We start from the raw sequence: 23,751 nt of genomic DNA, 5'->3' as shown, positions 1-23,751 counted from the left end.
AATGTGTAGGCTATGGGGTAGATTTTCCTCTTATAGCCACAGACTACATTGTTTTCCTCCTCACATTCATACATTCATTCATATTCGTGTTCATATGCGGACTCTGTTTTTAATCTCTCTTGTGTTAATGTAACACACAGATGGGCTTTATCGTGGATCCGTGAGGCTGCGTGTGCTCCTGCCCAAGCAGATCCACGCGTCCTCACCTGCCATATGGCGTCTCTCCACTGAGGTCATCCGAGGAGAACAGCGGGTGCAGGAAATGTGGGGTGGGGGGGGTGGGGGGGGGAAAGACACATGGGGTGTTGTTGTTTCTCCCACTCTGGGTGGGGTTTTTGTCTCGTGGTAATGCAGCCACGTTTGGCGCGCACGTCCTCGTGCGCTTTTACGCACAGCGACACACGGACTGAAAAGGAGACTCGATCGGACAGAAGCTGGAGGTGGAGAGGGAAGGAGGTGAGGAGCGGAGCACCCGGGACCAGACGCTGGTTGAGGTAGTAGTTTGTGCTGTTGGTCGGGTTGTCACACTGCCCCCTCATGGAGATGACTGCGCAATCTACTGCCTTGCCAGCGCTGGTGACTTGCGACACAGAGGAATCAAACCCGATCGGAATGGAGTGCAGTCATGTCCGCTACTCGACGAGATCACGTGGTTATTGAAACAAACAGGTGCGTGAATTAACAGACGTGTGAACTGGGGGTTGATTACATTACACACGAATCTTGTGTTCATTTAAATAAAGCAGATTTAAAAAATAAAATGCATCACCTGTTATGTATTCTTAAAGCTTTAATATTTGGCTGGAGATAGTATGAGTATGATTATGATTATTATTGGGGGTTCAATGCAGAGAGCAAGGACTCAAGTGAATAATGGGCACCATCTCATAATTATGAATTAATATACGTATATATATATTACAATAACAAATCAAGTACTTCTACTTGCACTAAATTACTATATGTAAAAAATGAGTGCAGTTTTGAGGCATTATTACACATTTTTATGGAGAATGAATGCTATGGGTGACAAAAAAATACATTAGACAAAGAAAATAACTAATTGGTAAAAGGGCAACATGTTAGTGCTCAAGGTGTAATGATTTGTGTGCATAATGTTTGTGACGTTTTTTTTATGATGATGAGTCGCCAGACATTTCCAGGATAAACTATATGTTTGAGAAAATAATCACACATTTTCTTTAGCTGAGCATTTATTTTAATGAGCTAAGGATCCATTTTGTGTGTCTGCTTGCAGAATTGTGGGTTACTATGGCAAATAAAACCCCAAAACATGACACTAGTGGAAAATTAATGAGCTCTCATTTGACTCCAAAGTGTACGGCAGACATACAGTAAATCTTGAGAAAAAGAACAAGTTGGCGACCCACAAAACATCCAATATCTCATATTTGGCAAAGACTGACGCAAATATCTAATCAACAAATCACATGGCAGCGACTCATTGGATTTAGGCATAGACATAGTCAAGAAAGAAGTTCAACCCGAGCATTAGAATGAGGAAGAAGGGTGATTTAAGTGACTCTGCCTGGTTCATTATCAGAAGTTAGGCCAGACTGGTTTGAATGATAGGTCACAGTATCTCAAATAACCACCGTCTCCGAACACACAATACATTAAACCTGAGAAGATCACACCACGTGCCACTCCAGACATGAATAAGATGGCCACTGGGTGTACATTTAAGGCCTACTTAAGGAATAATTGTGTCTCCTGTGATCTTCATCATTAAGAATCTTCTATTACTGAGAACACAGTTTATCATTGACCCCATTCTGTCATTGCTCCCAGTGAAATGTTTGACGTACTGTCCTCTTACAAAGTCTTTATTTTCACTCATTTTGAGGTGATGAGCTGATCATTGATTACAAACCAACCTTATTTATAAACTCCTCTGCACTTCTCTATTGCATTCCTTCAGACTGATTCGATTTTGCATATTTTTCCTTTTATTAAATGACACAAACTACCTTTTTTTTTTTTTTTTGAAACATTGATGTTCAACATTTATTATCAGTTCTTTTATTTCTGGAAAAAAAACACCAAAAATAAACATTGTTTATTTTCCCGCAGAAAAATTCAAAGTTACACAAAGAAACATAAAAAATATTTATACTTGACTTCATAAGTTGTTGTTTTTTCCTTATACAAAATGTACATTTCACATTCACAAACAGAGGTTGGGAGTATAGCACAATGGTCACTTAAAAATGGTTCCTCAATGGGCTTAAACTTCCTCTTTGCTACAGAAAAACCCTAAGTTTTTCCTGTTGTCTCATAATGAAATGTATACAGTACCAAAACAAACAAACAAACACAAAAACCCAAACACTTTAACGATATAGAAACCTAAAAAAATGGAAACATCTACAGTTAGGCAGAGCGAAGAAAGCAACATTTTAAGTTTGTGCTTTGTACACACACCAAACCACCGAGAAATGTAGTTAAACCATCATGAAGTACCACTTGCTTTTGACGACCACTCTAACTGCCTGTCCAGTTTAAAATCACCATAGTTGAACCTGAGTCGATGTGCAGCAGTTGGGTGGCACAGAGGGATAAGAAAAATAAATATTATTCTTTCTTTGACATTCATATAATAGAAAAAAGGCTTAATGATGGGTAGAAGGATGAACATTCAATCAACACATATCCTGGCGCCCCATTCATTCATGCTTTGTCTTAATGTGTTGAATTGGAGCAAGGTGGCAGCACAAAAAACAAATAATTGATCAGATGGAAAACATGTTAGAAAATAAACGTGTAAATCTCAGCCAGTATTTGATGGAGGAACAGATGTTAAAACCACATAAATGTTTTTTTTTCATGGAATGTACAAGAGGAAATGTGCACCACCTGAATAAAAGACTACTACTTATGAGAGGAATGGCACATATCAAAAGACGCAAAAGAACAATTCAAAAACCTTTTTGGACAACAGAGTTAGCAAAGACTAGCACCACTCTTTTCACTAACGCTAGAAGCTGGTTAGCTTAGCATAGCGTAGTGTTGAGCCTCGAAATAATGTTAAAGTTCTTCTTCCAATAAGTTCCAACAGGCTGTACACTATGAGGTGCAATGCTGCCCTCCACAGTTCGAATTACGAAATCACAGTTCGAAGTTCCTCAACACCAATGAAAAAGTTAGCCTAGCTCTGTCCAACAGTATAGCTCCAGGCTAGCTCTAACGCCAGGATTAAGCTAGGCTCCAAATAAACTAGATTAGTCAGACACCAGCAGGGTTCCCACACCTTGGTTGACATCAAATTCAAGGATTCTTCAAGGACCAATTCCCTAAAAATTCAAGGACCGAATGTGCTTACACAGCTTAAGATGGGAGGGCAACAACTTAAAAGAGCCACGTTTGCCAGGCGTCACATAATTTGCTCTCTCTTGTTTGACGCTAGTAATTACGACTCCACATTTGTTGATACAGACACATGACATGATAAAGTAGGTGGCATTGAAACAAACAAGGGAGACATAAATATACCTAAATATCAACATAACCTCTTTGTTAATCAATTAAAATTATTATTATAATTTTTTTCAAATGCACCAACTTTCAAGGATTTCAAGGACCTGTGGGAATCATAACCAGTTCTTCCTTTTTTTCCCATTTCAGGAGACATTTGCTGCCTTCCAAAATTGGGTTGTGTTCACTGAGTTCAGGCCATTTTCGTAGCAGGCATTTTGACATGTTTTAGCAGGAAACGCACAGGTGTAACTGATCATACTAACGATGTGTTCAATTAGTGCAGACAGTAAACCAGCATGCGCCCTGACGCTGAGGCAGCAAAGTGGAGCTCAGCCGTCATTAATTAGATTTTCTTTGCGGCTGTGCTTTTCCAACCGTGATGTGTCAAAATGTCTGCCCTAATGAAGGTCCATAAACAATACAGGAAAAATGCAATATTACTTACTAATATTTGCAACTCATACTGAAGGAAACCAGTGCTACTTTAAAAAAGTAATACAAACCTACATTTAATCTCAGTTACTATTTATAGTACATTATGTTTTTCAGTCAAGGACTTGAAGACATGCTGTTTCTTTTAATTATATGATGTCAATCAAACAATGATGTCGGTTTGAGAATCCTCTGAAATCTCCTTCCCACACACTGCTTTCCATCTCCTGCCTCTTAACCCAGTGTCCGTGGCAGAGCAGTGCAGCTCCAAGAATACAGATGATTAATAATAACGACTGGAAGGGGTGAACTCTGCACATCAGCTTCTGAGGCCACAACGATTATGAGACTTTACAAACTGAACTCAAGGCAGCCGCCTTTCTTTCTGAAGTCCATTCAAAAAGATGGGAAAAAAGTACAAAAAAAGAAGACATTATTTGGTTTTGTGTCTGGCTATTACCAATTTCTGATTTTCTTTGTCTTCCATTGCAAAGAGTCACATCTAGCTACTATGCTAGGGTGCTATTATTTCAAAAGGATGAACAACCTAATAAATATTTGCAAGATTACAGCACATTTACAAACAAATTACGTTATTACTATACTTCGTTGATACATTACAGCAATGTAAATTCAGTCCATCGGAGAAAAAAAAAAAAAAAAGCAGTGTAAACCATTGCACCGTTGCTCATATTCCCAGGCCTAAAATATATCACTGCATGCACTAACATACAGTAAAATCACTACATCCAAACACAGTACGTCATTGATCCCAAACCTCTACCTATAAAGACAAGTCTGTTATGTCTACAGCTCAGAAAACATGCAAAACATGTTCAAACACCAGGGCGTTGCTGTCTGACTTTGATTGTATTTCGTTATGATTTTATTTAATCGTCCCTGCTGCAGGGAATATTTGCCTCTTCATCATCACATGTATCACAGCTCCTCTGCGAGTAATGTGGGTTGGCCTAAAGTGCGATAACATTCCCTGCTCGAAGAACCACCATAGACCAGCATGAACTAGCATGGACCAACATAATGATGCTGGTGGACTAGCATAGACTAGCGTAGACCAGCATAATGATGCTGGTGGACTAGCAAAGACCAACATGGACCAGTTAGTTTTTCTAGAAGGGATCGCAAGTCATCTAATCTGATAAGTTACATTTCACATTTAAATCAATTTTTTCTTGAAAAAATTAAATTGAAATTAAATAAAAAATAAAAAAAGGTAATTTGCTTTATTTGCTGCGAGCGAAGGAGACCGTTAGCTTAGTTTAGTGTAAAGACTGGAAGCAATAAGAAATAGCTAACTTGGGTCAATTCAAAGGTAATACAATGTTAAAAAAAAGCTTGTTTACCTTGTATATAAGCTTTATTTATAGGGGTTTTGAAATAAGTTTAAACCCTTTAAGTGTCGCTGTTTCTTTTGTGCTAAGCTACATTTAGCTAACGGTCTTCTGTAGCCAAACTAATGTTAAAATCCATGGTAGTAAACAAACAAAGATCTACTTTCCTTAGTCAAAAGTGAAATGTTTGGATTAAAATCAGATTAAATGACTTTGTTTCAGTGACTGTTTTCTTTCAGTACACAAGTTGAATTAATGAGCAGTTTTCATTACAAACTTTGCCACTTCTATTGACCCATATCAGCCCAGATCCCCAGTTTTTCTGCTGTCCCAACAGTCAAACACATTCCTTATCAGTCTTGCTGGAATAACTTTTAAGTCTTCATTTTTTTTTTTTCCTTCTGCTTATAAAATCTGTTCAGCAAACAAACCGGAAATGTTACTTGTTTTCAGCAAAATAATCCTTCACAGCCACACTGTGGCAAAAGGTCAATGCACCTGACCTGTCAGCTCTGTCCATGGTCAGGAGGAGAAGAAGGTTATGTTTTTTTTTCCCCAGTAAACAAGTTTAACTTACATCAGGGAAAAAGAAGGGACAGAAAGAAAGGAAGCCAAATATTGTACAGCATTAAGAGAGTTAATGAGAAAGAAAAAGTCAGTTCTTGATCCTTCCTGTAAAAATGCTTTTACCCTTCATTTCTTGATCAAACTTTAACAAAAAATAAAAATAAAAAATTGGGTCAGACTTCAGTTCACCTGAACTGGTAGCCGATCAATCCTTCACTCCTGTGGAGAAACCAAGCACCAACAAATCTACATATTCCATTTAACTTTGAACTTTGAAGAAAATAAGAGAGAAAACAGCACAGCAGAAACTCAAAAGGGAATTTTGAGGTCAGGACTAACCAGTCCTGTTGGTTTAAGAGCCTTAGGGAGTCCTTGAATGGCAGCATCTCCGTCAGGCTCCTCAAGGCTGACGATTTCCATACATCAGCGGTATGATGAAGACCGAGATATCGTCTCCAGAGCCCAATCGCTCATTGGTGATCCTCCACCCTCTGTCCCTTAGAACTCCCCGGGCTCGCATCACCAGGTCCTGCGCCGCCATCGTGTACCTGTGCCCCAGAGGAAATATAACACAACAAAAATCTGAGTGGACTAAACCTGTCACACAAGGAAAGAGAGAAGAAAGAAAACAAGTATTGCACCTGTGTAGGTCATCGGGGTCACAGTTGGCTAGAAAAGTGGTAACTGCCTCAGCCACTTCCTCGTTCGACAGGACATCCCAGAGCCCGTCCGTTGCCATCACCAAAACATCATCAGCTCCGTGCTCATACTGCATTAGGTTGTATACTTTTACCTGCGTGGGACAAAATATTACACCGGTTATTTGGAGTCCTTGATAACCACCTCCTGCTCATAAATCGTCTCCTCCTTTTCGCTCCTGCATTCGCCTCGGCATGCAATCAGTTCACCTGCGGCGGGAGCACACCTGGTCCCAATCTAATCATCAAGCCTCTACTTATTTCCTGGTTATTTGCGTCTATTCTGCTTTCGCTAACGCCATCGTGCTCAGAACTTCCTCCCACGATGGCGTGCTGCCACTCACGCCTACCTTCTCCGCCACCTGGATCTGATCCTCGCCTTCACCTCTGGTTCCTGCATTGTCCAACTCATCTTTCAATACACTGTAAAACTGCCTACTGCCTTCGCCTGCCTGCTCTCGGGTCCAGCACCACCTCGCCTTAACAGAAAAGGTAATAAAACTTCCTCAGTGTCAACATTCTCTCGCGTGTCTGTCCTCATAAGGCCGTAAGATCCATACAAACATGCGATCCCAGTGTTGCAACGCACCAGGATGTCCTGATAACACCGTTAAATGTATAAAAACACACCGAAACAGGTGCAACATTTGGTCCAGTGATCCACTGCTTTGCAAACATATACTAAAAGTGCCTTTAAGCTTTCTCAGCCATACTCAAATCTATACAGACTTAACTCGACGAATTCAACGCCGGTTTTGTTCAGTGAAAGCTTCTCCTAAATCCCGCTAAAGAGACTTTGTTAAAGTAAGAGACAGAGCGCGGCACCCATAAAGTGTTGAGAGTGTTCTGCGTGAACCTGGTGTGAACCAACGTATGAATGAATTAAAGATTAAGCACAGAGCCGTGAGAGGGGAAGTGCAAAACTGCAGCAGACAAAAATGCTTCAGGAGATGAAAGAGCTTTGAAACCAGTGCCAGACAGTCAGACAGGTGAGCTCCAGTTCTCCTGCAGCAGCCCAGAGAGAGAGAGAGGCAGCAAAATGCTGCTTCTGGTGACTGAGGCACAGAAATGAGAGAGGCAGACGCAGGGAAAGTCATGTGGCAGAAGACGGCACGAGCCAAAACTCAGTAGGAAGTTGGGCTTTGTAGATGAGATAAAAGAGAGAAGGAACACTAGGGTTTCATAATAATTGCACCAGTTACAGGGAAACAACCGTGGGACAGATTTGAGGAGATAGATGAGCAGACATATGATGATATCTTGTTGTTTTTGAATGGTATGAGCACCTGAGACACAACAAGAAGACTGTCAAGAAGACACAACAAGAAGACTGTAAAACAAGTTCTCATGGGTACAATGGCATTATTGGGTGGCATTGGACCATAAATAGCTCATAAAAAAAGGATTTAAGTACTAAGCCATAACTCGGTGAACAGCCACCACATAGAAAGTTGAAAGTGAGATGTGTCTAAAGACGATTTGTCTTGCAGTGATGACACATTTGCTCTTACCTCGGGGCAACAGGAAAGGAATGGCTTGATGTAAATATTGGAGTCGTGAACTTTGAGGTCGTGGTCGCCGAGCCCTCGCGTCACACCGATCGTGGCCAACACCCGAGCCTGTAAAACACGGACTGTTTTACTTACAGCTCCCAAAGTGCTTTTTAGGTTCCGTAAAACATTTTTGTGGATTTGGCTAAGCACAACTGATTGTACGGTGACAGATTTACATTGTTATGTTGAGATACTGCTGTTGTAGTTCGACACGAGGGGAAATCTAACATCTGTTAGAAACATCTGGAGTAAATAAATGACAGGTTTGTATCAGAGCGTCAGAGTTTCCTTGTAAAGCATCTCCCCCCCTCCCCCCATTGACGCTCATTATGTACTGTATTCACCATAAGGCTGATCTGTCATCATCGTGTGCATTTATTTGACTCCAGTGCATAATTATATAGATTTGTTCCGTAGGCTTCATACATAAAGAGGCTACACAGCACGATAAGTGAGGCTGTTAGAAGCGGTGTAATGTGTCCTGAGGTGAATGAAGCTCACAATCAAAATCTTTCACAACACTCTTCCCCTTATTAATCCCCATGTGAATTGTAAAACCCTGGTGCCATATAGACGAAACAAGCCTGTCCATGTCATGAGGAGCACTTGTTACTTCTCTTTGCATCGAAGTGTTTTCAGTCTCCTCTGCTGTCCCGGTGGGAATTAACTACAATTTATTTGTGAGAAACCCTAACCTTAACTTTAACTTTAACACATCTCTGACCTTAACCAGAGCTTCAGAGCCTCAGTGACTGAGGGTTCGGTCTCATAAGGACCAGGCTTTGGCCTCCATGAAGACTGCTAGTCCTGACGTGGTCAGAAAATGTCCTGAAGACACACTTACCTTTTTCCCTTCACCATATATTAGTGGAAACTTGAGGTCTTCATCGTCAATGGTCTTGTAAGCCCTGTGTTTGAGGACAACAAAGAGGTTCAGGAGCGGAGTGGAGTTAAAGGCTTTCTTGGTGTCACTGCAGTAATTTTAAATGCAATTTCTTAATGTAAACACAAACACAAGCACCATGTCATTCATTTTTAAAAACAGTCCAAATTAGTGCAAGGGCTGTAGGAGATGAGACACCCTGACTTTCTCTGATGCTGAAACACACACACATCTTGACAGCATCTCTTTGCCAGTCCCTCCACGTCTGGTGAAACCCAACATCTTTCAAACTCCACACCGCCATCCTCTCGAGTGAATAACAATGGAGGAGGTTTTAATACACTTAAAAGTCGGAAAACTGCAATCCTTTCAGGAGGTCCTTAATGCTTTGATTAACCTGCGTGTCAGTGCAGAATCTAGAGTGCAAGAACAAGTGATTTGCAGCTGCTGCAAACTTAAGTGAGGCAAATGCAGCGGGGACGGGATGTTTCCACATGCGGGCAAACAACAAATTAAGTTGACAAGTGCAATGCACTTAGAAATGGAGCTTTGATGTCAGAATGAAGAACTCCAAGGATGACACTGATGCGCTTTAGCCGGATTAGATTTGACGCCAACCGTCAGCGGAGAACATCACCGACTTCAAACGGCCCCGTATCTGACCAGGGTTTGATCTGCCTAGCTTTTTGCCTTTGTACTGGAGAGGTAGAAGTGCATCTTCTTCATCATCCCTCCGTCGCCCTTCCCACCTCTGGCCGTCAAACACTGCACCTCTTGTAGGAAGAGGGAGAGCGAGAGAGGGAGCCAGCGATGAGTCAGACACATTAAATTATCTTCCCAGTGGTGAATCTGGAGGGAGAGGATGCTGCAGACTGAAAGGACTTCTTTTTTACTGCTTTTTCCATCTAATTTGGATTGAAACATTTTTCAGCTTTGCATTGTCGGCTGGGTTAAATAAACACACGCACATTACCATGGGCTGACGATGAAGATGAACACTGTCATGCCCACCTGGCACCTCAACTGTAGCTGCTTCTTGTAAACAGGCCACGGTCGCCAGAGGCAGAATCATTACCACGTCTTGGCTTTTCTCAAATCTCATAATTATTCTCCAGCTGCCTCACACTGTGAGCCCGGTTGCCCTTCAAACTGAGGAGCTTTGAGAACATGACTGTGTCTAATGTGTAGCTCAGAGGCAGAGGAATAAACCGTAACACTCTTGGTTATGGCTATATTTTTTTTGGATTATTGAGTTTTCCAAATGAATAAAAAGGTTTTGTAGAAAAGTAATCATGTAACCGTGCTGCCAAGAATGGATTAAATAACTGATATGTCATGATAACAAACTTTAAGAGAATTACTAGATTTGTGCAGTCTCCCGCAGCTCTGTGGACCATTTTAGTGTCTTTACAACCCACACGTTAACCAATCTGTTTCTTGTTTCCTGTTTTATTTTGTAGTATGCCCATGTGTGGGTACCTTGTTGAGTTTTACTTCCTGTTCTGGCTTCTCGCTTGATTGTCTGCCCCGCCCTAATGTGATTCACCTGTGTGTTATCAGTTTCACCTGTGTTTGATTTTCCCTGCCTCTCCAGTGTCTTTTAGTTTCAGTTCACCATGTTTAGTTCTCAAGTTTTCCGCCTGTTCCTGGTCGTGTTCCCAACTTTTCTGCTCCCTGTGTGTCAAGGTATTTTTCTGTTTTACTTCTTGCCATTTCGTTTGTCTCCCTATGATGATGTTGTATATTGCCCCATGCTAGGGGTGGGGTCAAAATATTCAATAATTTGCTTATCGTCATCATTCCTCATGCAGTACGATAATCGATACACCAGGGAAAATATCGATATTTTAATTAACAACTTAAGGGCTTCTTCATGTCTCCTCGTGGTGGTGCAGCTCAAATGAATGAGGGAAACTGGGGCTAAAATTAGTCGTAACTTTTCACGGACGTTTTGTTTTGATATCACAATGTATCCCTAATTGTTGTATCGTGATATTATTGGTACTGGTGACCATGTATCGTATCGTACGGTACGCTGTGATTCCACCCCAAGAAGACTCGTTGACTGTATTATATTGAGCTGATTCTGAAGTATAGAAAACAATTAATTGTATCCGGTGGTATTAGATAAATAATAATCTATATATTGTATTTAGTGATTGTAGAACAGACACCCCTAAATCTGTCGATTGTATTTCCAGCTTGTAAACACAGCTACTGTATCCAAACAACAAAATGCCGTATTTGTTCGTGTATATGGAATAATAATGATTTTCACAGAATAAAATAGCCTGTTGAGACACAGACAACGTATTAACATGACATCTAAAATAACAGTAATCTTTACTGAGGCTACAGAGGAGGCAGCCTCACTGTGAAATATACATCACACAGTACAGTGTGTGTCTCAGCGTGTGCCCGTAAAAGCGCATCTCATTACCGACTTCCACTGCAGCCACAATCAAACCGCATGGTGCCCGTCTCACCCACATAACACTGCGCACACGGGAGCATCTACGCTGTGTCATTATATGGTATCAGGTTAGGCTGCTCCCTCATTAGCACTCTGCCACTCTCCTCAGCTCTCGCTGTGTGGAAGAGCCATAAGCAGCAGCTCAGGAGGGACAACGATGTGGTAACAGCAGGGATTCGGGCAGACCTCGGTGTGATAACCACGTCAAATCTTTCCCAGATTACTGTTTCATTTAAAGTGGATGCAGTTTTGGCTGCTGGGGGCTTGGTTTTAAAAGTCCCCCGAAATTGAATCATAATTTGACATAATTCATGGCGAGAGGGAGACTCGTTTGTGGCTGGTGGAGCCTGTGCCTGCTGTGTGGAAATAGTGTGTAAAAGGAGGGAGAATTAATGAGTCGGGGGGGGGGGGGGGGGAGACTGAAGGGACTCACCACCCGTTCATGGTGAAGTCTCGGTAGAGCATCCTCTTGCCCACCTCCTTCCTCTGAACTCTCCGGGGAAATTCCAGGTGCGTGAACTCATTTCCTAACAGGTGAGGCTGCATGAAACCCTGGAGGACGGACAATGATGGTCTGGAGTCAGTCAAGCAGCGACGTGTGTGGCAGATTTGCAGGTGACATCCATTCCCCCCCCTCTGACACTTCACTCTTGAGGCTGACTCCAAGTCGGATTTTGGAGATTGAGATAATGATATGCCGCCGACAGGATACTGGAAACTATACCTTATTTATTTATGATGCAAGATTTTCAACGCCCGAGTAGAGGCTTTATGTTATTGTTCCACATTAAACTTTCCAAAACTCCAGACTGAAGCAATAGCTTATCATACAATCAGCAACCCTGACGCTTAAATCAAAAACAGACTAAAACTAAAAGGGGAAAAAAAGGAACTATTTAAATGTTTCCCTGTGACTTCCCTGTGATTATACAAATGCCTGGGTTGAGATCAGTATAATCAATAATACATCTCTCCCCCCAGGTCTACTTTTGAACCCTGTCAGTGAAGTATTGATCAGGCTCAAAAGTAGAAATAATTCTAAAATCTTGTATTTGACACTAAATTCTACAGTGAAAAAAACCTCCATTTCAAGAGCAAGCCCTTTTTAAAGTATTCCTATATAATTACTAAGTACTATTTAGTGTCTCTTTTAACTGTCTCATTAATAAAAGTGAAAGATTCCATATAGGACACATACAGCAGAGTCAGACAGGTGTGTTTTTCCTACCAGGAACTGAAGTCGCCGTCGCTCAGATTCTGGGGTGAACTCCGTTGACATGGGGATAATCTCATTGTTCCTAATAATGACAGCCCTGCAGACACACACACACACATAGTTGGACAAGTATGGCAGACCCAATTAAAAACAACAAGCAGCTGTGTGAGCTGCGAACTCCCCTCTCTGCCCCTGCATGTTCATGCACTGCCATTAAATGTCTGTACTGTACTGCAGTGTAATTAAATCTGCATTCATCTCTTTTTTTTTTTTTTCTTTAGCAGCAAAAGTGCACACACCTGCTGTCACCAGCGTTCCCAACGTATAGTTTCCCGAGCAGGTAGACGACACTGAGGGCCGTACATCCTCCTGTGACGTGGTAAGCCTGCTTCTCCCTCTCAATCTGGGCGTCCTAGGAAACGGAAAGGCGGCGATAGTTTGGGGTTATGGATAGGGAGGGTGATCTTGAAAGAGCTTAGTTTATCCACTCTGGTTTACACAAGGTAAAGCTTGAACCCCATGTATTGCTTTCCATTGCCATCTAGTGGTAAAAACTCAGGGCTCCTATATTTCTAGGACTTTCCAGGCTCAATTTCCTTAAATCCAAGGACCTGGAGGAAGGTTCTAACTTATACAAGAAGAAGCATCTCACAGATACAGAATAATAAGACAAAAGCTTAAATGTGTGAACGGAATCTAATTTTCAAGGATTTTAAAAGCCCCAAAAGCATGAATACTGCTTACATTTTGGCTTATGAAAAGGAAACGCACAACCGAATGGTATAAAAGAATCTGTTCACACATTTGACGAGATGCAAAATCTAGATTTCCTGTATTTTTTTTCTTATTGAATATCTTTGATTGAAAAGCCACATACGTAGTGAGTGAGACGCTGCCATTGAGTCTGATGAAGAGACGGAAATCCGCAGCCTTGCGTGCACGAGTAGCATTTAGCAAGGAGACATTTCATAAGCCAGCTCTGTGACGCCAGAGCTCATTAAAGCTGTCAACAGCGACGCTAAAGGTTGTGGTTTGTGTGCAGCTCTGTGAAGTGTGTCCTCCTCTTGGCAAATATGTGCGTGTGTCCTCTGCTCACATCTGACACTGAGCACAAGGCATTGTGTTACCGATGACAGCTTTTGCGTATCAACACGAACATATTAATGGAGCCAAAGACTCATACAGTATGTCACCAGTATGTGCATTTCCATGTACATATTTAGTAGACACAGCCTGGGTTTGAATTAATACAGTGATGTGGGCACAAGTTTTTCAGTTAATTAGTTGAATTCAAAGTGTAATGATTTAACTATTTTCAGTTAAGTAGTTATGATGGTTTTTGTATGCATTAGTGATCATTTACTTGTGGAATAATCTGCCACATTTCAAGGCCCAGTGTGTGAAATGAGTGACATCTAGTGGTGAGGCTGCAGACTTCCCAAATGCACCACAGTGGCCACAAGTTGAATAGTGAGTCTCAAAGGTCGCACCTCACAAATTTGTTTCGAGAATCCAAGGTAACTCATTCAAATGTATTCATTGTAAAAGAACGTACGCTTTACTGCAACCTTGCTGGATAGATCTCTGCACAAGAGGTAATGATAGAAGGCTCAAAGCTGATCAGGATGAGTGAACTCATGACACGGCACTTGTCTCTCACCATCTCTTTGAAGGCGTTCTCTATGGCTCCGATCACCAGACTCTCGTGCTGGACCTTTTTCTCTGAGAAAAAGCGAGGCGGAGGCGGGGTGCTGCACGGGGAGCCCGGCGCCCCGGCGGCACCGCGCAGTGAAGCGGCCCTGGTCAGGGACCGATGAGGTGTGTTGCCCTGGAGGTAGGGGTTGCTGTCGGGCTCTTCGCCCAGCACAGTGGGAGGCAGGGAGGACGGGCTGCGCAGGATCTCGATCACGGCCTGGAGCTGGCAGGCGATGTGGTGCTGCAGCAGACGGGAGGCGACGACCGCCGCGCCCGAACCCGCGTGGCCGTCAAACAAAGCCCAGTAGTGGAACACGAGTCCTTCACTCTCCTGCATAAACAAGATAAGCGATCGTATTATAGAGGAGATATCACAGAAACAAAGTATGGAGACTGTATTACAGACTCAGAAATAGAGCTGTGTTTTGGCAACAATCTGGAGATGCAATACCCACACTGATACAGGGCTGACAAAACTATTTATTGTGATATGCTGGGATATTACAGTATAAATAAGGCAATATATTGCATCCCCCCCCTCCCATTGGAGCATGAGTGAGTCATTTGTGAGACCCAAGAGAAAACATTGTGACTCATTCTGTCCAGTGTGTGTGTGTGTGTGTGTGCAAACTGCTGAGGTCAAACCTCCTCATTTCATCTCTTCATTTCTTTCTGTAGAGGGAAAATCACAAGGCTCTCCGTCACGTCTCTGTCACGTCTGTATCATAACCCACAAAGCTTGGTATTCATTGACCTTTTAATAGGATCATTTTTCCAGGAAATTGAAGCTGAAGCTGCCTTTGGAATAATTTTCAGCTGTTGAGTGGTTTTCATATTTTTCGAATACTGTCCTTACCACTGCCACCGCAGATAAAACAAAAAGTAATTGATTAAATGAAAATGTCAGAGGCATTTCATCTTAATAAGCAGTGTAGTTTTATCCCAAATAATTCACACTTCTGTATTCTTACATTGCAGTTAATAGTAAAAATGAATCCACCATCCATAAGTATGATTGTATAAGTATATAATAACTTTAAAATAAAGATGGTTTGATTTTGATTTCAGTCTTAGTATCGACAGATACCGATATTAGTCTCGATCAGTCATTTCATGAACTATGAAGCTGTTAACAACACGTTTGTGCCGAGTCATTCCAAAGACGACATTCTCCAACCGTGTCTCAAATCTCCCAAAAAGAAGAAATAAACAGCCGTGAACATGACTCGGCTAAAATGCTTTTGCTGATTCTTATTTACATTTTTACAGCCCGTGCATAGAAAAGCATGCGATAGATGGGACTCTAAGGCTGTATTGGATTTTAACATCTTTATCTGTCCGATATCTGATCCAGTGATTCTGACTCGAGCTGCAGCTAACAATTATTTTCATAATCGATTAATCTGTCGATTATTTTCTCGATTAATCAATTAATCATTTGGTCCATAAAATATCATCAAACCTGGAAATGATGATGTTCTCAAATGTCTTGTTTTGTCCACAAACCAAAATGATTGACTTTTAATGATTTCTTTGTTATCCAGAGCAAAGAAATGAAGAAAATATTCATATTTAAGAAGTTTAAACAATTGAAAATCTTGTTTTAATCATGAATAAAGCTTCAAACCGATTCATCGATTATCAAAATAGTTGTTGATTTAATTTAGTAATCGATTAATAATCCATTCATCGATTAATTGTTTTAAGATGAGGAAAACTTCTCATCCAACTTCCAGCACGTAAAGCTAATAGGTGTGTTTTACTTTAACAGGGAACTTTTCTATATGCTGCGCATCGAGTTAGTTTGATTAACCATATTTTTAGTGGCTGTAACGTGAACCTGTGTGTTCTTGTACGTGCTGTACGTGTATATCTGCACACAATGCAATCGATTTGTGTTCATGCGTTTACTGACTTCCTCCAGCTTGTTGTGCTCCATGTGCAGCCCATGGCCCTCTCCATTAGGCAGGGAGCTGCGTCTCTTGGCGGTGGGCGTGTTGCTGGGCGTCGACTGGGGGCAGTAGCTCATCGGCCTCCTTCTGGCCACAACTACTGTGCAGCACGCCTGGTCCTCGTTCAGCGCACTCTTGCCGGCATTAATCACCCTGTAAGAGGAGGGGAAAAGGACAGTGGTTATAGTGTTACAGGTAGTATTTACAGCCACTCAAGGATCCTCTTGTAGCCTTGGAAATGCAGTGCCTTAAATCTGCCTTTGTGGATGAAAAGTGGTCTACACTTTGGCTATGTACTCACGGTATGGGCTATAATTATTATTCCAGTTCAATTCTGCTCAAAAACAACAGATGCAGGACTTGCTATTGTGACATCTGCGCTATAAAACAAGAGGTTGAATAAAAGGCAACGTCAGCCGCTTTCTGATGGATAAAATGGCACTGCTGTACTTCGTGGTTACGATAGGAACAGTTTGAGCCACAGCCTGAGGTTCATCTCTGCTCATATAGTGAAGCAGCTGGCTCTGTGCGGCTCGTGTTCCTAACGGAGATCAAACGGGGGCGTTTGTTTGTGGCACCGCTGCGCTCGGACTCCTAATTCAGCTTTATCTGTCTTTTATTTCTGTTTACAGAGAGACACGGGATGTGTCTTTTCTTGCTCTGATCTCGGTGACGTCAGTGACTCGGGATGGAACGCTACTGTGGATCGCTGTAATGAAGCACCTGCAATGAGTTGAACGTAGCAAACATACATACAGTCCTAGTAAATGGATGGAAAGCAAAAGGTTGCAGCAATGAGACTGGTGAGAGTAGCAGACATCGCTGGAGGATGTTGTGAATATCTGTGTGTGTGTGTGTGTGAGAGAGCGGGTTGAGAAATTGACATGTCTATTTATAACCTCAGGCTGTGGGATGGTTTCTGCTAGACAGAATTATTGTCTGGTTCTTAGCCTCAAAGGCTTCTTCACCTTGTATTGAGACACAGAGACGGACAGGGTGACGAAGACGCAGTAAAAGGGACGCGAAGTGCGAGAACATTGTTTACTGGGTATCAGAATCTATTTATGAGTTCGCACTTTGTTTATTATTAGGGTCACGGATGATTAGTTCAATCCATAGCATATAGAGGCAGAAGGTTTCTCTGTAAAGCCTGGAAAGTGTAGCTGTCCACTGCACATGTCTGGATACTGTCAAGAGGGAGGAGGAGGAGGAGGAGGAGAGAGGGTAATGGATAAAGGAGAGGAGAATGAATCAATAAAGTCCTTTTGCATCTGAATGTGGGAAGAGTACATTTTATTTGTGGGATGACCTTGTCTGATCGGTGTTAAAAGGTTAAGCATTGAAAAAACATGAATCTACATGTAATAGGTATTGATTTGTTATCAGTGATTAGTTTTGATTAACTGTCGCAGTAAAGTTAAAAACACCACATCTTGATTCTTAACAAAAGACGTGCTGTATTTCTAAAACATGAATCAACTACATGTGTTGTATTTTAAAGGTTAACTGCTCCTGAAAATACACATGAGAAACACCAAAGCTAAAATGGCACCGCTTCGCTCATAATGTGTCATTTGTTATGCGTCGCATTGCATAAAAGCCTCCATACTTTATACCGAATCACTCAATTCTGCGTCAAACAACCGCACCGATCATTTCAGCATGAGACTGCGTTCTCGTTTAGTGCAGCCATAAAACACAGTGACACATTTACCACATCCACTCCTGAGCTTGTTGATACACCGGAGTCCAGGAAGCCTTTTGTCTGCGCCATCTAATCTGCTGTCAACAAACACACGTGTGTGTGTGTCTGTGTGTGTGCAGTAAAAACACAATAAAATGTTGCTATGGACTTCTGAAACATGACTACAAAGTCATTTTTGTCCTTCATAACTACAATGCATTTAATTGAATCACGCCATTGTACTCCATGAAAGGTGCAGCTGGTGCTATTGTGCTCCTTGTGATTGAGAGGCTCTTGCTGCAACTCACTTGTCGTCAGTTCATTTCACCATTCGCAGGAAGAGTGGTAGTCACTTTATTTCCCTGCCAATCAAATGTCTTTCCGATTTGGAACAATTGGCTTTCCATCCATTAGGAATAAAAACCCAATTTCCTCTCCATTGTCAAGCGTCTAATTCCCTCTTTGTTTCCCTAACATCGGCAACAGATTCTGGGCCAGAATCAGCGCCAAAGACGTAATTGGTTGAAAGCTTTGCTTTTATTCAACCTGCAAGGGAACAATAACAGCAATTTAATGAAAGTTTAAAAAAAAAAAAAAAAAAAAAAGACTCCATTTAGTACTGAGGATAAGATAAGAAAATAAAAATGTGAATTTGATTTTGGGGCAAATTAATTAGGAATACTAACTAATATTATGCTAGAGCAGACAAATGTGGAGAAATTACAAATCCGACAGGCCAACTATTTTTATTATATGAAGATAATGTTTTAACGTAATCAATTCCAACGTCTAGACTATTTTTTTTTTTTTTTACAAATGTTGAGCAAACCGAAGCCAAAGCGGCTGCTGTGATGACAATAGTGGAGGCTTTAATTACAGATAAATGCAGACGAGAGCTGAACTCATAAAGCACACCAGCCCCAGAGTGACACTTCATGACGGCGCTGAGTATCCGTGATTGTGATAATAATCCAGGGGGCAGAGAAGAGAGGAGTTCAAAGTACTTTATAATGAAAGAAAAGCACTTACCTTACAGAAAGGGAGCAAACGATGGTTGACTTTGTAGAGGAGGATTTGAAGAAGTGGGCAGATTTAAAAACAAATATCTGGCAGCATTTATGAGAGGGAAGTGAATTAATCAGCACTGAGACCACAACATATCTACAGTGAGATCCTTCTCTTCACTTTCCTTCTAATTGTTTCCGTGTACGTTGTTGTGAAATTCGGCCACGGACGTCAGCGTTATCGGGGGGGAAAGAGAGAGAGAGAGAGAGACAGATTGCTTTCTAGGAATTGCCATTTGTGATACATGAGCCGAGGTTGGAGAGCGATAAGGCTGCATGGAGCAAAGTGCAACTGCACAATGTGTTTGTGTGTGCGGAGAGAAGCCGTGTTGTAGGTTTCATGCGCTTTTATTTGTTGTTAATGTGTTCAAAATGGATGCAGCACACGCATAGCCAAGATAAGGTGCTTTATACTGTGAGTCACGGTGGTGAATTAACGATAAAAGATGGCTAAGAGACTAACTGCTGACATTTAAAGGGTAACTTAACCGCCATCTTCTGAGGCTAACTTTGAAATGGGCAGAGAGCTGAGACTCTGGCGCAGTCACTAAAACTGAAATACGGCTGAACGGGTTGTGATTTCAGAAGTGCTGTCGCTAAATACACCAGACTCCTCTGTTGATTATTAAGATTTTACAATAGATTACTTATCTTACTTGTAGATTAACGCATGTTTTCAGGATTTTTAAAGTCTTTTTAAACTGATCTGCAGTTCGGCATGAGGTGAGGTTTGGACCAGGAGCTCCAAGCTGTTGGATGTCCTTCCCCAGGCTACATCAGAGGTTACCAGAGGTATAGTCCATTTATGAATGTCTGGTTACCACCAAAAAAGAAGGGTAAACGGGGTTTTTGCTAAAACACCTGATGTGTCGTTTTCATTGGACAATATTCGGTTTGGACTTCTGGTTGTTCTGTTTTCTTCAACCTCAGCTTTTTAGTTATTTGTGTTGTCTGTATCTTGTTTCCTGTTTTATTTTGGAGCATGTCCTCGTGTGGTACCTTGTTAAGTTTCACTTCCTGTCCTGTCTTCCCTCTTGATTGTCTGCCCCGCCCTAATTGGATTCACCTGTGTTCCTCAGCTTGGTTCCCCCAGTTTTCTGCTCCCTGTGTATCAAGGTATTTTTCTGTTTTTTACCTCTTGCCAGTCCCTCCTGCTTTAGTTTGTCTTCCCGAGATAATATCGTTTATTGTCCCATGCTAGGGGTGGGTCAAAGTATCGATTTGGTGAAATATCTTGTCCTTCCTCGTGCAACACGATAACTAATACCCCAGGGCAAATATTTTAATTAAGAAATTAAGACGCTCTACTCGCCTGGTGTCACTTCTTCATGTCTGAAAATGATCACATTTAAGTGTAAACTGCACGTGTAAAGCCGTTTTATCACATGTGTCCGGTGTTTTCCGAAGCTTTATCAGCTTAAGATAAAACCGCAGTGCAAAATGCATCATAATTCCGTCAGCGCAGTCAATATTGGTGAAAACAGACTTGTTGAACTAGTCTTTTGCATCTGGAGGCTGGTGTCGCGTCATGCAATCACAAATTGACACTCATGGATTCATAAATAGATCACAGTTGTAGACTAATACCCAGATGCTGCAGGCCTGCACGTGAGTGAAGCCGTGGCTTGAGTGCTCTGATCCTCTGGGAGAGTGTTTGTCGTCGTTTTTTTAATCAGCAAACGGTTTATGTTTCATAGAAAAAGTGGAGGTTGTTGGACGATGTTTGATATTATCGCAATTTAAAAAAAAAACACTGTGTTTTTGATACATTTTCATCATCAAATCTGATCCTAGCTCGCCAACATACAGTCCTAGTGATTTTATTTTGAAGTAACAGACTTTGCAGTTATTCCAGGGCCTTATAAAGCTGCAGTGCATCATAGCTTATCGTGATTTTAGTTTAAGCTCATGTCATTTTTCTGTCTGCATCCATCCATGGCGTTAGGTGATTGGATGAACACGTGCAGGCTCCACACAACACCCCAAAACACACAATTGACCCAGTGTTGACACAGAGCAGGAGCCGTTTTAAGAGCAGCTGATGCCGGTCTTACTTACTCAGCGTATCCGGTGGCCCACGGTAATCTCCTGGTCTCCTTCAGGATGAGGATGGGCCGCGAAATGTGGTCCGCGGAACACTCGATCTCATCCGAGCTCAGGCCGAGGAACTCGGGTCTTTTATACGGAAATTTCAGGGGCAGTTCGGATCCAGGGTTGCCCCCTCCGCCGGAGCTCCCCCCGGCCATGATTCCACCCATGAATCCGGCCACGGCGGACTTGACCCGTGTGAGCATGTTGGTGGCGCGTCGCGGCGGGGCGTCCGTCGGCCGGTGCGCGGCGCCGCGGCTCCCTTTCCCCGGATTCCCCCCCAGCTTCGGCCGCGCTGCTCGACGACGGACGGAGCTCAAAGGAGACTAGAGGAGGAAAACCTCAGATGGTGGAGGCTTAATTCATTCATTCATTGATTCATTCATTCATTGATGGAGGCCCGCTGTGTTTGGAAACGGCAAACGGTCCTTATTTATGACAGTAAATCGCGCACATCCCCGCGGAGCGTCATTGATCACAGCTCTGCGTCCGTGAACGCGGAAATACTCTGAAGATTAACGAGTCATGTGACGCGTCTATGGATGCACACTGCAAGAAAAATGGGGTAACGGATATTTGAGTTGAATTCACCCACCCATATATCCTTCTATGCTTATTTTTAAATTGAACTATAAAACGGGTAGCAAATTATAGCGAAATGTAAATTACAAAGGTTCCTTTGATAAACAGCAAAATAAAAGGATGTCAAGTGTAAGTGAGGAGCTTATAAACTGTATAGATTGTGTAAAAAGAAGCTAAATAATATCAGCCACCAAATATGTTTTTTTTTGAATGTGTTAAAATTGGCATTCATGAAAATAAAACATGATGGAAACAGCAGGAGTTTGCAGTGGTATTTCCTCTGTCTATGTTGAACTGAGGTTCACAACAAGAAGAAACCAAAGTAGTGCCTGTCAGTCTCTGCTTTTGGTGACTGTCCATGGTTCTGAAACGACACCCACACACTTAGGTGTTAATGGTTTGTTTTCAATGAATTTATGAATTCCTTTTCCAAAGGGGGCAAAAAAAACAGCATCGTAATCCCCGTCATTGCCTGTGTGCCTGCAACAGGATGTGTATCATCATTTTAAGATAGTTTTGTTTTTAAGTGACACGTTACTGACGAATAACGGCAAAGCAAGCAGGATGAGACCACTCGTGTCGTTTTATAAATTTTACTGGCACATCCCTATCAAGTTTCCTCAGCTTAACAGTGCAACAGGGGGTTGGTTAGACATTTTTTACAGTGCAGTCTGACCAGAGATTGGTAATTCTTTACAGAGCAGATGAGCAGCTTAAAGCTGCTCACAGCAAATCAGAGGCAAGGCCACAGAAACCTACAGAAATCTTAGAGGAAGAAGTGCACAGAGAAACTTTTGTCTGTAGAAGATAAGCACTTAACAGTCCGTCATTCATCATTTCCTTCTTCTTTCTTACTTGTAGAACTGCCTGCATTTCCACAGCTGTAGACGCTAATGCAAATGTTGTAGATCAGAGGTGTCAAACTTGTGGCCCACCATGTAATATCAATTTATAGACTTATTTCTGTGTTATTGTTTAGTAATATTCATATTGCGTCGTAAATGCATTGTTCCAGAGAGAGCATTGTTCCCCCCCCCAGACAAGTTTCTCACTTGTCTGGCCCCTTACTGGCCAGACTAGATGCTCAGTGGCCCCAAGGTCATTTGAGTTTGAGAGACCTGTTGTAGATGCTCAAATGAGTTTTGGCCAAGGGGTTTTAGAGGAAGTCTACTGTAGCCCACTTAAAAGGATTTCACTGTATATCTTGAATCTGTAAAAATGATGACAGATGTTGGATTAAACATGTAGAAGCATATTTAACTGTGCTATCATAAAATTCAATGTATTGTTTTTATTGATAGCCACAGCTTTATTTTTTAAGGTCATGTGTTCATGTCTTAAATGACGTGTATTAAATGTTGTGATTTTATAGCTCTTGGAAATGTTTGGTTTACTTATTCAAGATAATATTAGGTGTTGCAGAAATAACCGTTTTTTTGATAACAGTGTTTTGAGTTGGGCCCCATAATAGTTAATAGTTAAACCTGGGACCCCATGTAAAACGTTTGGGAAAAACAATACTTGTACCAATACTGAGACAAAAACTTTATGAACTTCATTCATAAATCCACTCTTGAATATTTTCAATTGCATACTGTATATATGTTGCTTCAGTGGAGGGATCACTTTTGAATGGCTTACAATAAACCTTTATGACTGCAGACTAGCTCACTATGCTATAAATGCATATGAATGATTAATCATTGCTAAATTATTCAAACATTTGCTGTTATCATGACCTTAAAAGCCTCCCCGTGCTCTGAAGCAGTGTTGTGATGCACACAGAATCCCAGCAGGTAGAGCCATAACACAAAAGTAGTTGTGACAACTACTTTTTTTTTTTTTTTTTTTTTACACTTCACATCTGTGGAGTAGCTCCAGAGGCTAGGAGGAAAAAATAATGAATAGATCAACCTTTGTAGTTTGCTGAGCTTTGCTCAAGGACTGTCGTATAATTATTGTATTTGATAACCTTGCATTTTCATTAAGGAAGCTCAAAGGAACCACATGCTGA

The 23,751-nt window shown here is 41.7% G+C and overlaps 1 protein-coding gene across 2 annotated transcripts; it reads right to left on the bottom strand.

Annotated features, from left to right (window-relative positions):
* Positions 1 to 3,387: 3,387 nt before the first annotated feature.
* Positions 3,388 to 21,944, bottom strand: LOC131456845 (protein phosphatase 1H-like). Of its 2 annotated transcripts, none has more exons than XM_058625501.1 (10): positions 21,126 to 21,944; positions 16,283 to 16,472; positions 14,333 to 14,698; positions 12,972 to 13,084; positions 12,685 to 12,769; positions 11,890 to 12,008; positions 8,945 to 9,008; positions 8,059 to 8,166; positions 6,491 to 6,642; positions 3,388 to 6,397 (listed from the first exon to the last, which is right to left on the bottom strand). In XM_058625501.1, exons 1-10 carry the CDS (start codon positions 21,359 to 21,361, stop codon positions 6,250 to 6,252), a joined length of 1,581 nt encoding a protein of 526 aa, XP_058481484.1. In that variant the 5' UTR covers positions 21,362 to 21,944; the 3' UTR covers positions 3,388 to 6,249. The 2 variants fall into 2 exon arrangements, with proteins under 2 accessions (XP_058481484.1, XP_058481485.1); XM_058625502.1 differs by lacking the exon at positions 21,126 to 21,944 and adding an exon at positions 19,033 to 19,599.
* Between the last annotated feature and the right edge of the window lie 1,807 nt (positions 21,945 to 23,751).

This window comes from Solea solea, chromosome 3 (genome assembly GCF_958295425.1).
Source record: "Solea solea chromosome 3, fSolSol10.1, whole genome shotgun sequence".
NCBI classification, from domain to species: domain Eukaryota; kingdom Metazoa; phylum Chordata; class Actinopteri; order Pleuronectiformes; family Soleidae; genus Solea; species Solea solea.
Note: the sequence above shows the minus strand (reverse complement) of the source record. Positions and strands in the feature narration are given on the sequence as shown.